The sequence below is a fragment of the Homalodisca vitripennis genome, unplaced genomic scaffold (genome assembly GCF_021130785.1).
Source record: "Homalodisca vitripennis isolate AUS2020 unplaced genomic scaffold, UT_GWSS_2.1 ScUCBcl_307;HRSCAF=2016, whole genome shotgun sequence".
Lineage (NCBI taxonomy): Eukaryota > Metazoa > Arthropoda > Insecta > Hemiptera > Cicadellidae > Homalodisca > Homalodisca vitripennis.
This window is the reverse complement of record NW_025776426.1, coordinates 50,268-64,839: the sequence shown is the minus strand read 5'-3', so window position 1 is coordinate 64,839 and position 14,572 is coordinate 50,268. Positions and strand designations below refer to the sequence as shown.

General features: G+C 38.9%; 1 protein-coding gene across 1 annotated transcript in view; it reads left to right on the top strand.

The window, feature by feature from the left end:
* LOC124370559 overlaps nt 1-14,572 on the top strand; it is a 35,730-nt gene that overhangs the window by 18,065 nt on the left and 3,093 nt on the right. Inside the window, 14 exon segments of the mRNA XM_046828845.1 lie at nt 248-339; nt 462-643; nt 1,772-1,935; nt 5,678-5,834; nt 5,837-6,013; nt 6,256-6,449; nt 8,178-8,287; nt 8,456-8,513; nt 8,595-8,698; nt 8,873-8,930; nt 9,012-9,115; nt 9,247-9,431; nt 10,672-10,861; nt 13,480-13,622. Coding sequence (XP_046684801.1) covers nt 248-339; nt 462-643; nt 1,772-1,935; nt 5,678-5,834; nt 5,837-6,013; nt 6,256-6,449; nt 8,178-8,287; nt 8,456-8,513; nt 8,595-8,698; nt 8,873-8,930; nt 9,012-9,115; nt 9,247-9,431; nt 10,672-10,861; nt 13,480-13,622 — 1,918 coding nt within the window.

Sequence of the window (14,572 nt, the reverse complement as noted above, 5' to 3'; positions counted from 1 at the left end):
CAAACAGAATAACGAAGATAGTCTAACAATAGAGCATGAAGGTGTTGATAAAGATGGTCACAGATTATCAACTTACGCCATCTCTAGATTAGACCGATGTCTTAGACCAGTTGAACATCAGCTCTCAAAGATTTAGATAACTGATAAAATAACACATACATTTTTTATGTGTATGTACATATAAGATCATGCTGATGGCAAGCTAAGAGCATTACCAAACTTCTTAGTCACCATTGTTGTGTTGCAGGGGTATCTTGTATGGTATGGCGCTCCTGTGTTTGGCTGGCACTGTGCTGGACTATGCTACCAATGATCAGACGGAGGTCAACAAATCTTTGCGTAAGTATCAGAATTACCAATTATCATTGGAAACAAGCCTCCCTTAACTTATAATTTGCAATATCCATTATACAAGAAACTCATATAGCTTTTTAATTGACAATTTATTTGATTGTTTGTAGGAAAGTTCATAAAGGTGTTTTCGTCGTACGCTAACATTAAGAAGTTGGTGAAATCCAACCCAGAAGCGGATTTCAAGCTACTGCACTGTTTCAAGTTCCTCAGCATGATGTGCGTCATCCTCGGCCACAAAGAGATGTACCGATTCGGCAAACCTGTCCAAAACATATCATTCGTTGAAGAGGTATTATCAAATATTGGGTAATGCATTATTAAGTCGCTTTACATAGGATAACAAACTGCCACAACATTAAAAATGCCATCAAAATAATCCGCTACAGTTTTTCAATATTTTACATCATTTTGTTTACATTTGTTTTGTGAGTGAAAGAGCTTAAGTCTATCAAGGGTTCAATTCACTGAGGAATTTCAGATTAATGGAATTATATTCACAAGCGTTAAGTTTACCCAACAACCTTACACAAAAAAAACGACCCCCATGGGGTGAAGAAGAATAGCCTGCGTAGTATATATTATGTTTTGTAAGGGAGATAACTTTGGCAGGATATTAGAGGCAATGTTCATTTTTTACGACGGTACCGACCTTCGGTTTTTTTAATTTCTCCACCTCCAGATCCCTCGCTACGTAGTTGAACCTTTCCGAACGTAATTTTGAAAACGTTCCAAGGTCATTGGAAAACTGGATGATATTGATTTCTTTTTCTACATTTCCGGTCCACACACTCTCCTTGGTCTCCAGATAGTCGGGCACCATATTCCACTGCTGCAATAATCCCACTAGCTGTTTCCAGGCCCCATAGTGTGTACAGAACTTCACCCTGGAGAAAGCAAAGTTCTTTTTGTACGACGGTACCCTCTTTCTTTACCTCCAGCTTCCTTGCTTCGTAGTTGAACCTTTCTGTACGTAAGATTGAAAACGTTCCAAGGCCATTGGAAACTGGACGATATTGATTTCTTTTTTCTATATTTCCGGTCCACACGCTCTCCCTGGTCTCCAGACAGTCGGGCATCATTTCTCACTCGTGTAATAATCCCGGTAGCTTTTTACAGACCCCATAGTGTGTACAGAGCTTCACCCTGCCCACATTTGGCTCATACACAGTCTATTTACCACCACGACCACGGTCTTCATGAACCATATATAATCCTGGTGTTGACAGTGATGCAGTTGTTAGACACTGTACATTATGAAGATTTAGGAACATCCAGCAATTTGGACTAATGGTAAATTTATTGTTGTGATTATTAGTGTTCTCTAATCCAAATTACTTAAAGGAATAAATTTTTACTTAAAAATAGATAAATAAAAACTACTGAGCTTACTTAAATAGATTGATGTGTATTGCTGCAGTTCTCGAAGCAAATACCATCGATGCTCTTCCTCAATGGAGGAGGGTACATTGTGGATACGTTCTTCCTCTTCAGTGGTTTCCTCACCTGCCATTTCTTGGTCAAAGAACTTGAAAAGAAGAATAGCGTCAACCTATTCACGCTCATCATTGGGAAACTGTTGAGGTAAGATTTGTCTTGGTTTATTGCGGTTTGGTTACGTAAATTACCTCTTTGTAGTTCTTTATATTTGCTTATTATTTACAGGCAAATACATTTGTGATCATTTTTTGGTTCAATAATAGCTCAAACGTTTGGTCTATCACTGTACCCAATCCTAAAAGTGTTACTTCCCCTACGACCATTCCAAAATTTGATTCATGATACCTATTTACAGAGAAGGGCTGCAGAAATTACTCTGACATATTAGCAGAATTAAGAAAGTCATGTAATCTTCACCAACTCTTGCAGACTCGTAATGGTGAGACGTTGTGCAGAGTCGTTATTAAAATTTATTATTATCAATAGACGAAGATGTGAGTGCTGAAGGACATCAGATTATACTCTGGGAGGTGATACATATCCATCACATTTTATGTACTGGACACAGTCTGAAAGGTAATTGTCCAGCCATCTCAATAGCGAGCAACACACTCCATATCCAGCAAGTTTGGGAATCAATAAACTTCGGTGCACTTTTTAAAGTTCTTGTAGAAATGGAGGTTAACATAATTCAATTGACATGCAATGACAAATGAAGAAATCACATATTTGTGGCATTACTGGAGATTTAAGATCATAGAATGGGTATGAAGAAAAAGACGCTGGTTATCTGGTATGCTATAACTACCTTCAAGCCAACCTGTTGAAAGTTCTTTCTGTCTTGCGTGAGACATTGGCATATTAACAGAATTGTGGGGCTAATGTATTCTTCCTCAACTATTACATTTTGAGATCCTGCCAAAAATAATTTGCGATAGCATTTCACAGTGAATGAGTTGATGTGGAATATTCTGGCTGGCGTGAGAAATTAACAAGTCAGAACAATTCAGGACTACCGCAAATATTTCTAAACTCTTGTAATTAGGTAGTACACCACTGAAGGCCATGTCACACTGCCGTGGCGTCGCGTCCGTCCATCCATAGTATGAACGTCCGCGTATGCCGCGACGGTCTCGAATCCCGTCAAACTACCAGACCCGCGTCCGCGGCCAACGCCACGTCTTTCTAGGAGTTTGCTTATGCATTTCAACTACTTTGAATTTGTTTAGTTATACACTGATAGTGGAATTAATAGTTTGTTATAGCTGTACAAAATTAATTTATTGTTCTGGAGCGTATTCATTATTAATTATTATTATCAAAATTATATTTTCATTATTACATGCAATACTATTTCTATTATGAACTTAGTAATTAGGGCATTCAATACTTTGATATACCTCTTTAAAACTATTGGTTTTTATATATAAGATGCACTTGAAAGGATTATTTAGTAATTTTTGTGTTGGTGTTTTCAGTTTTTGTAATAAGGCCTATTTAATTTTGTTATAGATCAAACATAATATGAAAAATAACAAATAAAATGATTGCATATAAACATGACACCAGAGTATTCATTAACCCTAGAACTGGCGGTCATTTCATCCTGGAGTGTCGGGCTGTTTTAGAGCTTCGCGCAAGGGTTTTTTAAACAAATTATTAAAAATATAAAATAAAAGGACTAGGCAGTGGCAAGAGCGCGCGGTGCCCCAGTGAGGGGGTTGGGGAGGTGCTTTATGCGCATGCGCGAGCCTTCGTAGCATCGCCGACGTCGGCCAAGGATCGCTCCAGCCGCATAGCGCAGCAGACGGTGGCCGACGCGACGAACGTTGCGCCACGTCGGTTATGTCAGTGTGACTTGTCCTATTTGACAACATGGTTAGCGATTATTTTAAAAATCCATCCGCAGATGGACGGACGCGACGCCACGGCAGTGTGACATGGCCTTAAAGGCCATGTCACACTGCCGTGGCGTCGCGTCCGTCCATCCATAGTATGAACGTCCGCGTATGCCGCGACGGTCTCGAATCCCGTCAAACTACCAGACCCGCGTCCGCGGCCAACGCCACGTCTTTCTAGGAGTTGCTTATGCATTTCAACTACTTTGAATTTGTTTAGTTATACACTGATAGTGGAATTAATAGTTTGTTATAGCTGTACAAAATTAATTTATTGTTCTGGAGCGTATTCATTATTAATTATTATTATCAAAATTATATTTTCATTATTACATGCAATACTATTTCTATTATGAACTTAGTAATTAGGGCATTCAATACTTTGATATACCTCTTTAAAAACTATTGGTTTTTATATATAAGATGCACTTGAAAGGATTATTTAGTAATTTTTGTGTTGGTGTTTTTCAGTTTTGTAATAAGGCCTATTTAATTTTGTTATAGATCAAACATAATATGAAAAATAACAAATAAAATGATTGCATATAAACATGACACCAGAGTATTCATTAACCCTAGAACTGGCGGTCATTTCATCCTGGAGTGTCGGGCTGTTTTAGAGCTTCGCGCAAGGGTTTTTTTAAACAAATTATTAAAAATATAAAATAAAAGGACTAGGCAGTGGCAAGAGCGCGCGGTGCCCCAGTGAGGGGGTTGGGGAGGTGCTTTATGCGCATGCGCGAGCCTTCGTAGCATCGCCGACGTCGGCCAAGGATCGCTCCAGCCGCATAGCGCAGCAGACGGTGGCCGACGCGACGAACGTTGCGCCACGTCGGTTATGTCAGTGTGACTTGTCCTATTTGACAACATGGTTAGCGATTATTTTAAAAATCCATCCGCAGATGGACGGACGCGACGCCACGGCAGTGTGACATGGCCTTAACGGTTCAAGATGGCTTTTCACAGTAAAGAGCTCCAGACCATGGGTGCTGTAGAAATATTTCAGCTACTGGTTCCTGTGGATCCTTACTTCACAGTTTTTCAGTTAGAAGTCACAGCCATGATGAAGGAGCGCTCGTGAGAATCCTTATCTGTAAAATAAAAGCAAAACTGTCAATAGTTTCACAGATAGCCAGGCAGAATTAGAATCATGCTAAATTCCAAACTTGTCTAAGATTGTTATCAAGTCGTTACTTTCCTCGGTAAAGTCACTGTTTTTTGGGTTGTTGGTTATGAAAGGGATTTTGGGAACAAAAGTGCTCGGGTAACCTGGCTCAGTGGCTAATATGACACGGCCTGAAACGTTTTGTGAAATTCCTTTGTGTAAATCGTCGAGAGGCGTCTCTAGGTGAGTTCAGACGTGAGAATGTGGACATTGCAAAGGGATTTAAGTATGAGAGGCTGGTTGTACGCAGGGTAACGTCCGTTCTTCTTTCCTTAAATAGATCATTGTCTTCTCAGGTTGTAGATTTGATTAAGGGACATCTGAGAAACAATATTTATAGAGTCAGCATTTTTATGGATGATCCACTACAGATTGCGTAATGAACAGAGGTAAACTGATGAATACCTATACTTGGACTTTCTTGAGATAGTAAGGCATTCATCTTTGGCATTCTGAGCAAGAACTAAGTAAATTTTTCCCAAGAGGATCTGATCGGTTGTTTTCGACGTGTTGTGGGGCCGCTGTAATTGAAAATGGGTAGGCTCAAGAGTACACTTTTCAAGTGCACAAAAAGCCTTTCAAGCTTCAGTCCTTGGCAGTAGACCGTCCTTTACAAGAAGAAAAATAAAAACATTGCCTTATCACTTCCTGAAGGCTCCCATCATTGTATCTAGGTTCTTAACAGTATTTCATGGTGAAGTATTGCCGTACCTGGGTCACGGATCTTTTTAGAACTCTTTATGCTGGCATTAAGCACTGAGATGTCAGAAGGACTAGTGGGCTAATGTACCCTCTTTAACATTGACTGTGTCATTTCCTGTAGGATTCTACCACTGTACGGGTTCGTGATAGCATTTCATGGAGAATTGTTGCCGTACCTGGGTCACGGACGGCTGTGGAACTCTTTGGTCTGGCGAGAAGCACTGAGATGTCAGAAGAACTGGTGGGCGAATGTACTCTCTTTAACATTGACTGTGTCACTTCCTGTAGGATTCTACCACTGTACGGGTTCGTGATAGCATTTCATGGAGAAGTGTTGCCGTACCTGGGTCACGGACCGCTGTGGAACTCTTTGGTCTGGCGAGAAGCACTGAGATGTCAGAAGAACTGGTGGGCGAATGTACTCTTCCTAAACAACTACATCAATACGGAGGAAACGGTACAGTAAATATCTAGAATAATCTAGAATCTGTGATAGCTTTCTAAAACTCTTGGTCTTCTAATACTAATATATTGTACTGCATTGTGTTCACACTAAAAGATTATGATATAATCAATAGTTGAGTGAACTCTTTTATATTTTTGAATGTCTTCAAATATGCCGGCACTTCTTTTCACTACCTACTAAAATACTACATGCGTTTTGTTCTGCATTTTTAACTAATCACTGTTCTGTCCAAGTGTATGATCCAAACGTGGTACCTGGCATGTGACATGCATTACTTCATCATCGGCATTCTGCTAATATATATCAAGTTCCGCCATCCCAAGCTGGGCAACACTCTGATAGCTGCAGCATTCGTCGCTGCCGCAGCGATTCCCGCCTACATCACTTATGTGAATCAGTACAAGGGAGTCGTGCAACTCTACCATGAGTGAGTACTACAAATAATGTCCTTTACGTTCTAAGTGACTTAATCTTTGAGAAGAATCTTATAGAAATTTTAGAGGACAACATTAGATGTTTAGGCTGAGACATTTTTAAGAGGTAAATTATAACCTAATTAAGATCCAGATTGGAATGGCTATTTTGTTACCATATAGGCCAATGGGAAAATGATTAAATGATAAGACCGGTGGTTATATGATATCACTTCACTCCTCTGTGGAAGACATATTGGTGTGGTCTACATCAATGAATATTGTGGTTAATGAAAAATTCTGAGAACAAGAAATCCTGGAATTAAATATTTTTTTATTATTTGTAAAACGAAATGCATGTGTTTTAACTATACTGGCAAATTAATCATTCCTTTTAATGAAGCATTAATCTAAAAAAAGTGGTCAACATTGTTACTGTCATCGGCTTTAGCAGCTAATAAAATCCCTTTAGTTGTAAAGTTAATGTACTGTTCAGCTCCTTTAATGCTTGTTTGAAGTAAATAGGTTACAAAGATTTTAGACTTTTAGGAGAGAACTAGAAATGTTCTGAGGACCAAAACAACTTAAAGGTTGTGTGTCCAAACTGTCACCAGTAGGCGGATATTGACGGTTATTTTTATAGCTGTTATACCCACTAGAAAAGTTTAATTTTGAAGAAGAACGCAGCGGTTTCTTCTTTTTTTAATGATTTATTTTGGACAATATATGACATTTAATATTTTTTTAGTGGGTTGCAGACAAAGAATTACCTACAGTTATAGTAAAAATAAATCAACTTTAATATTCAAATAGTCGGTAAAAGCCTGGAATTTATTAGATGGACTGGTGTGACTGAGCCAAGATTGTTCGGGTTTCCTTGACATTGTAATAAAAAATAATGAACTTTAATATTCCAATAGTTGTTAAAACCTGGAATATATCAGATGGACTCAGGTGAATGAAGTCCAGATTATATTGGGGTTTCTTTCCAATTGTAATAGTATTAGTATTAAAAATCGAACTTATTAAAGAAAATGTCTATGATATTATAGAAAAAGGGCTGAAACAAAAGGAATACCTTCATAGTTCAGAACATTCTCACTGGTCACCGAGTCCAAAGCAAAGAGCAATCCACGGTTCGTAGGAATGGACAATTCTTGCAGAAACAAGGTCATGGTTGGCCAACACATTACCTCCAATTCTCAACCATAATAGTTTCCATTTCTCTATGAGCTCCTCTCATACATATTTCACGTATTTGCCACCATCTCAGTGTGGTGTGGACATGTTGCAAGCTCCAAAAAGATCCAGCACAGGACCATCATAGTTTCCATTTCCCTATGAGCTCTGATTATACATATTTCACGTATTTGCCACCATCTCAGTGTGGTGTGGACATGTTGCAAGCTCCAAAAAGATCCAGCACAGGACCATCATAGTTTCCATTTCCCTATGAGCTCTGATTATACATATTTCACGTATTTGCCACCATCTCAGTGTGGTGTGGACATGTTGCAAGCTCCAAAAAGACCCAGCACAGGACCATCATAGTTTCCATTTCCCTATGAGCTCTGATTATACATATTTCACGTATTTGCCACCATCTCAGTGTGGTGTGGACATGTTGCAAGCTCCAAAAAGATCCAGCACAGGACCATCATAGTTTCCATTTCCCTATGAGCTCTGATTATACATATTTCACGTATTTGCCACCATCTCAGTGTGGTGTGGACATGTTGCAAGCTCCAAAAAGACCCAGCACAGGATGAACACGTCCGCACGATGTACGTGCCCAGCCATGTGAGATTCATGCCCTACATGGTGGGGCTTATCTTGAGCTACGTTTGCCAGTAACTCAATGTAGTGTATGATGTGTTGCAGGCTCCAAAAAGACCCAGCACAGGATGAACACTTCCGCACGATGTACGTGCCCAGCCATGTGAGATTCATGCCCTACATGGCGGGGCTTATCTTGAGCTACGTTTGCCAGTAACTCAATGTAGTGTATGATGTGTTGCAGGCTCCAAAACGACCCAGCACAGGATGAACACTTCCGCACGATGTACGTGCCCAGCCATGTGAGATTCATGCCCTACATGGTGGGGCTTATCTTGAGCTACGTTTGTCAGCATCTCAATGTGGTGTATAACATGTTGCAGGCTCCAAAAAGACCCAGCACAGGATGAACACTTCCGCACGATGTACGTGCCCAGCCATGTGAGATTCATGCCCTACATGGTGGGGCTTATCTTGAGCTACGTTTGTCAGCATCTCAATGTGGTGTATAACATGTTGCAGGCTCCAAAAAGACCCAGCACAAGATGAACACTTCCGCACGATGTACGTGCCCAGCCATGTGAGATTCATGCCCTACATGGTGGGGCTTATCTTGAGCTACGTTTGCCAGTAACTCAATGTAGTGTATGATGTGTTGCAGGCTCCAAAAAGACCCAGCACAGGATGAACACTTACGCACGATGTACGTGCCCAGCCATGTGAGATTCATGCCCTACATGGTGGGGCTTATCTTGAGCTACATTTGCCAGCATCTCAATGTGGTGTATAACATGTTGCAGGCTCCAAAAAGACCCAGCACAGGATGAACACTTCCGCACGATGTACGTGCCCAGCCATGTGAGATTCATGCCCTACATTGTGGGGCTTATCTTGAGCTACATTTGTCAGCATCTCAATGTGGTGTATAACATGTTGCAGGCTCCAAAAAGACCCAGCACAGGATGAACACTTCCGCACGATGTACGTGCCCAGCCATGTGAGATTCATGCCCTACATGGTGGGGCTTATCTTGAGCTACATTTGCCAGCATCTCAATGTGGTGTATAACATGTTGCAGGCTCCAAAAAGACCCAGCACAGGATGAACACTTCCGCACGATGTACGTGCCCAGCCATGTGAGATTCATGCCCTACATGGTGGGGCTTATCTTGAGCTACGTTTGCCAATATCTCGAGAAGACAGGCTACAAATTTCCAGGAGTTAGTACCCTCTATTCCATAATATATAAATAATCTTTTGTTAATAATCTCTCATATTTGCAACTATGCAACTTCCCTCATCAATATCCAATATATTAATTAATAAAAAGAAGTATTAAAATAGTATTATAAATTACCAATTATGAAAGAATTGCAATATAAAGCTATACAATCTTCATTATTGTAAAATCTATACATACAGGGTGAGTTTTTTAAAGTGATCCAATAGCTAACTTTTTAATTACACGACTTAGTACCACACTTTAAATTTGGAACTTGCTCAATTTTAAGTTTCACTCAGGGATACACTTTCAAATTTTTTGAAGATGGCCGCCATATTGGAAAATAATACATTTTTGCTTTGAGAGTTTTTTCAATATCTCTAATGGTTCAGGAGCTACGTGGACTGCAAGTTTTCGGATTTTTTTCGGACTGATGATAAAAACTTGCAGTCCACGTAGCTCCTGAACTATTAGAGATATAGAAAAACTCTAAAATGCAAAAATGTCTTATTTTGTAGTGTAGAATATAAAAACAACATAAAATACAGGGTGTTCCATAAAATATTTTAAAGTTGGCCGCCATATTGGCAAAAATTATGAAAACTTCCAGTCCACGTAGCTCCTGAACCATTAGAGATATTGAAAAACTCTCAAAAGCAAAAATGTATTATTTTGTTGAGTAGAATCTACAAACAACATAAAATACAGGGTGTTCCATAAGACATTTTAAAGTTGACCGCCATATTGGAAAATGGCGGCCATCTTCAAAAAATTTGAAAGTGTATCCCTGAGTGAAACTTAAAATTGAGCAAGTTCCAAATTTAAAGTGTGGTGCTAAGTCGTGTAATTAAAAAGTTAGCTATTGGATCACTTTAAAAAACTCACCCTGTATATAGTGTAGTTAATTTGATAAAAAATATAAAAAGCTTGAAATTTCACATAGTTTTAGTGTGAATATTTTGAAATAAGTCCAAAATAAACTCTCGTAAACTATTGGTTGTACTCCGATATATTCGGGAATTTTAGTGGATGTTGGGGAATTTTATCTATTGCATAATGTGCTACGTTGTAATAGGAATCTAGTTTTAATTGTACCACATACCTTCCTAATGTTAAATTTCAAATGCTACCAGATTCTTTACGGTTCTTCTGAGTGTCATAACATTCTCAGAAACAAAAGATTTGTTTTCTGCTGACTTGGTGACTTGAAGTATTGACTGTGTCTGCACTGTTCACAGCTGTCACTGTTTGTGATTATCCCACTGGGAATAGCTGTCAACCTGTCAACAACATTTGTAGCGTACGTTTTCTACATCGAGGAGCGCCCCTACAGTCTCCTGGAGAGTGTTCTATACGCTGGTGTCCACCGCATACTCTGGGCTGGTACCCTGGGAATCTACATTATCGTCGATTCTACCACAGGCATCGGTCAGTTTCTTAAACCAAGGACTATTTTTGAATACCCTATTCAGAAATTTATCAAACTCATTACGTTTAGCACTCAAAGTTATCGCACATCCCATAATTCTCAACAGTTTTGATGTTAAATCACTGTTAAATCAAAGCTAAGAGAGCTAAGTTAAGAGTCGAATATGAAAAAAATTTAAAACAAGAATGTTTAGTAAATTTTTACACTGGAAAAACAAAAGATTAGGAAATTTAAATTAAGTACCAACTTTCACAATATTCAAAAACATTAAAACGCACCTCAGTGCATTGACAATTGAAGGGCTGTCAGGGCTGGGATACGTGACTCCATTCCTTTGACAAGATATTGGAGGCAATCTTAAGGAAGGTTGTTTCATTATTCTTTTACGGCGGCTTCCAGTTGAGCCATGCTGCTAGTTGTTGGATCTCTGGTGCGAACACGCCTTTTCACCATGTCCCATACACGCTAAAGTCCGGACCTTTTGGAGGCCAGTTCATTGTGGCCATTCCAACATCATGAAGGTAGTCCGAACACTGTGTGGACCCGCATTGTGGTGCATAAGGATAACGTCACCACCGACAAAGAAGGCGTATGGCAACACATGTTCTTCTAAAATGTCTACCATGTACCTCTGAGCTGGTACACTCACCAATCCTAAGCAAGCCTTAAAAAATTCACCCAAAAAACTCGACTTACCTCCAAAAGGCTCTCTTTGTGGAACACAGGCTTCAGCAAATCTCTCTCCTCCACGTCGTCACACACTTTAACACCCATCAAGACCAAACTGACTTACTCTGGTCTCATCTGTAAAAAGTACACACTTCCATTATTGCAATGTCCGATGTCTAATGTTCTTGAGCAAACAGAAGACGAAGTCTTCCATGACTTTTGGTGAGTATTGGGCAGCAGCAAGTCTCCTCCTTCTTAAATCAAATTCGAGAAGACGGCTTCGATTGGTTGGAGCGGAAAGAAATATTGATGTTGCGAACATCCCTTGCCCATTCCCTGTCACTGAGAGATTGTGACAGTCTGATTCCTTGAAGCACTAAGTCTCAAGAACTGATCATCACTTTGATATGTTGCTCCAGCACGTCCTTGCCCACGCCCTCTGTGCTCATATCCTGTCTTGCGGGAACGAGAGACAGCCCTACTAACTGTGGTGCGATTTACACCTAGAGCCGCCCAATCATTGCACTGTTAGAAAGTCCAGCGTCCACTAGAGCCAGGCCCGTACTCAGACCGGTCTTTTCGGGCAATTTTTACCGGGGCCCGCCAAGGCTGAGTACGGCACTGACTAGAACTCTCGCTTTTACCGCTTCCGATTTGGTCAGAAACGATGTCGATACATAATTAAATAAAACAACCACACTACACGAAAGTTTGATAGAAATGGCCAAATGCCTTCCCTTATTAAATCGAAAGCAAAGAACAGATAAGCCGGTCAAAGGTAAACTTGATAAGAATAACATTTTCCAGTTACTAATAATAAATTAACAGATTCAAAGAGACAATTTCTTTATCTCTTATAAGTCTTATCTGTTGTACTTGGAGGCGAAAATAAACAACTAATAGCAAAACAAAGCTATACTTTTGTTTATATCTTGTATTGAAAGAAATGATAAGGCGAGCGATAATTTTGACAGGAGTGTATTTTAAACTTTCAATCATGATAAAAACAATACTCCTATAAAATTATGGATGTTGTAGTAACTTAAATGGAATTTTTATTATGTTATCATCAATTCAGCTAGTACACAATGATTCTCTTAAGTCATCCAGTAATAGTTATTTAGAACGTTATAGCCTGCTATTTTATACCACAGGTTTTTAATTACTCTGTTAAACTGTAGACTATGGTTGTTAACACATATACTAACTGTTTATCAAGGCATACTATAATTAATATTTTATTATTATTTCAAAAGAGACAAACATTATTTTCGCCTTGCTGCAATTTCAGTAGATGCAATTATTAATAGTTTTTGCCGGAATGTACAATCTCTTCAAAAGCTCTATTAGTGAAGGACACAACAATCTCATTATGTGCCATAAATCGCCTATAAGCACCAGGATTGTAAGTAAGTAACAATCACTCTATTCGGCTTGCTGCAGCTTCAGCAATCAAATGATTTATGTGTCTTCTGAGAGAAAATTTTGGGTCCATCCCATAAACCAAAGAAGGGATATTAGTTTTTAGACATACGCCAAACAAAATGTTTTCAAAACAATTGTTAATTATTACAAATTCATCAATAACATATGATATTGACATTTTGAAAGGAACACGTGGCACAAAAAAACACAAATATGCGTTCTAAGAAAGGGAGTAAGGTTCAGTTATACATGCCGTCGTATGTGCATGTGCGGACTTCTTAAAATTAAAATAAAATTTTAACTAGGCGTCCGCCACTGTTTCAACCCTTATTGTGCGGAGGCCCATTCAAATACACATGTTCGAGGTATCTGACAAAATTGCAGGAGTAAAGTTACACATCTTTCGACAGTTTGCACCTCCAGTGTGCGTCCAGCCTAATCTATTGTATCCTTAAGTTCAATCTATTCTAATGCTATACACCACAGACTAGTTATTTAGTATAATAATATGTCTGTATTGCAGGAAAGTGGGGATCCTTGTTCAGACACCCTGCTTGGGCACCGCTGGGAAGGCTAACCTACTGTGCCTTTCTGATCCACACCATCCCCATGCTGTACACCACAGGCCAGATGCGGGCCGCACCATACCACAGTCGCATGATGGCAGTACGTATAATGTTCCCTTAAACACCTACATCATAATGACATTTATTGTGGATTGAGTAATCAATAATGATTCCAAAGCTATGTCTAATTAAATGATTAATTCTGTTACTATGTTGGTACTTGGTATTTAAATATAAATTTTGATATCTAGTAAGCATGTGACGAACTAATAGAAGCCATGGATAACAACTGAACAATTTTACTTAAACAAAAAACTCAAGCATACATCTGAGGTGACTGGAACAAGCACCAATGCATGTCAATGCACAGAAAAAGCGCATTGGATACCTCATCTGTAAAGTAACAAAAACAATTGTAAAAACGTAATTATAAAATAATATGAGTTTTTAAAGGGCTTGAATGAAGGTAGACCATTTAACAATTCTAGGACTATAAACAGTCAGTCTTGTGTCTGCTTATTTGTACATATGCATATAAACAGTTTGTGTTGTGACAAAGCTTGCATATATGTTGTGTACATAAACAGTCAGTCTTGTGTCTGCATCTTTGTACATGTATGTACATATAAACAGTTTGTGTTGTGACTAAGCTTGCATATATGTGTGTGTACATAACAGTCAGTCTTGTGTCTGCATCTTTGTACATGTATGTACATATGTAAAACGTTTGTGTTGTGACTAAGCTTGCATATATGTTGTGTACATAAACAGTAAATCTTGTGTCTGTATATTTGTACATGTACAGACATGTAAATAATTTGTGTTTTAAGTAAGCTTGCATATATGTTGTGTACATAAACAGTAAATCTTGTGTCTGCATATCTTTGTACATGTATGTACATATAAAACGTTTGTGTTGTGACAAAGCTTGCATATATGTTGTGTACATAAACAGTAAATCTTGTGTCTGCATATTTGTACATGTATGTACATATAAATAGTTTGTGTTGTGACTAAGCTTGCATATATGTTGTGTACATAAACAGTAAA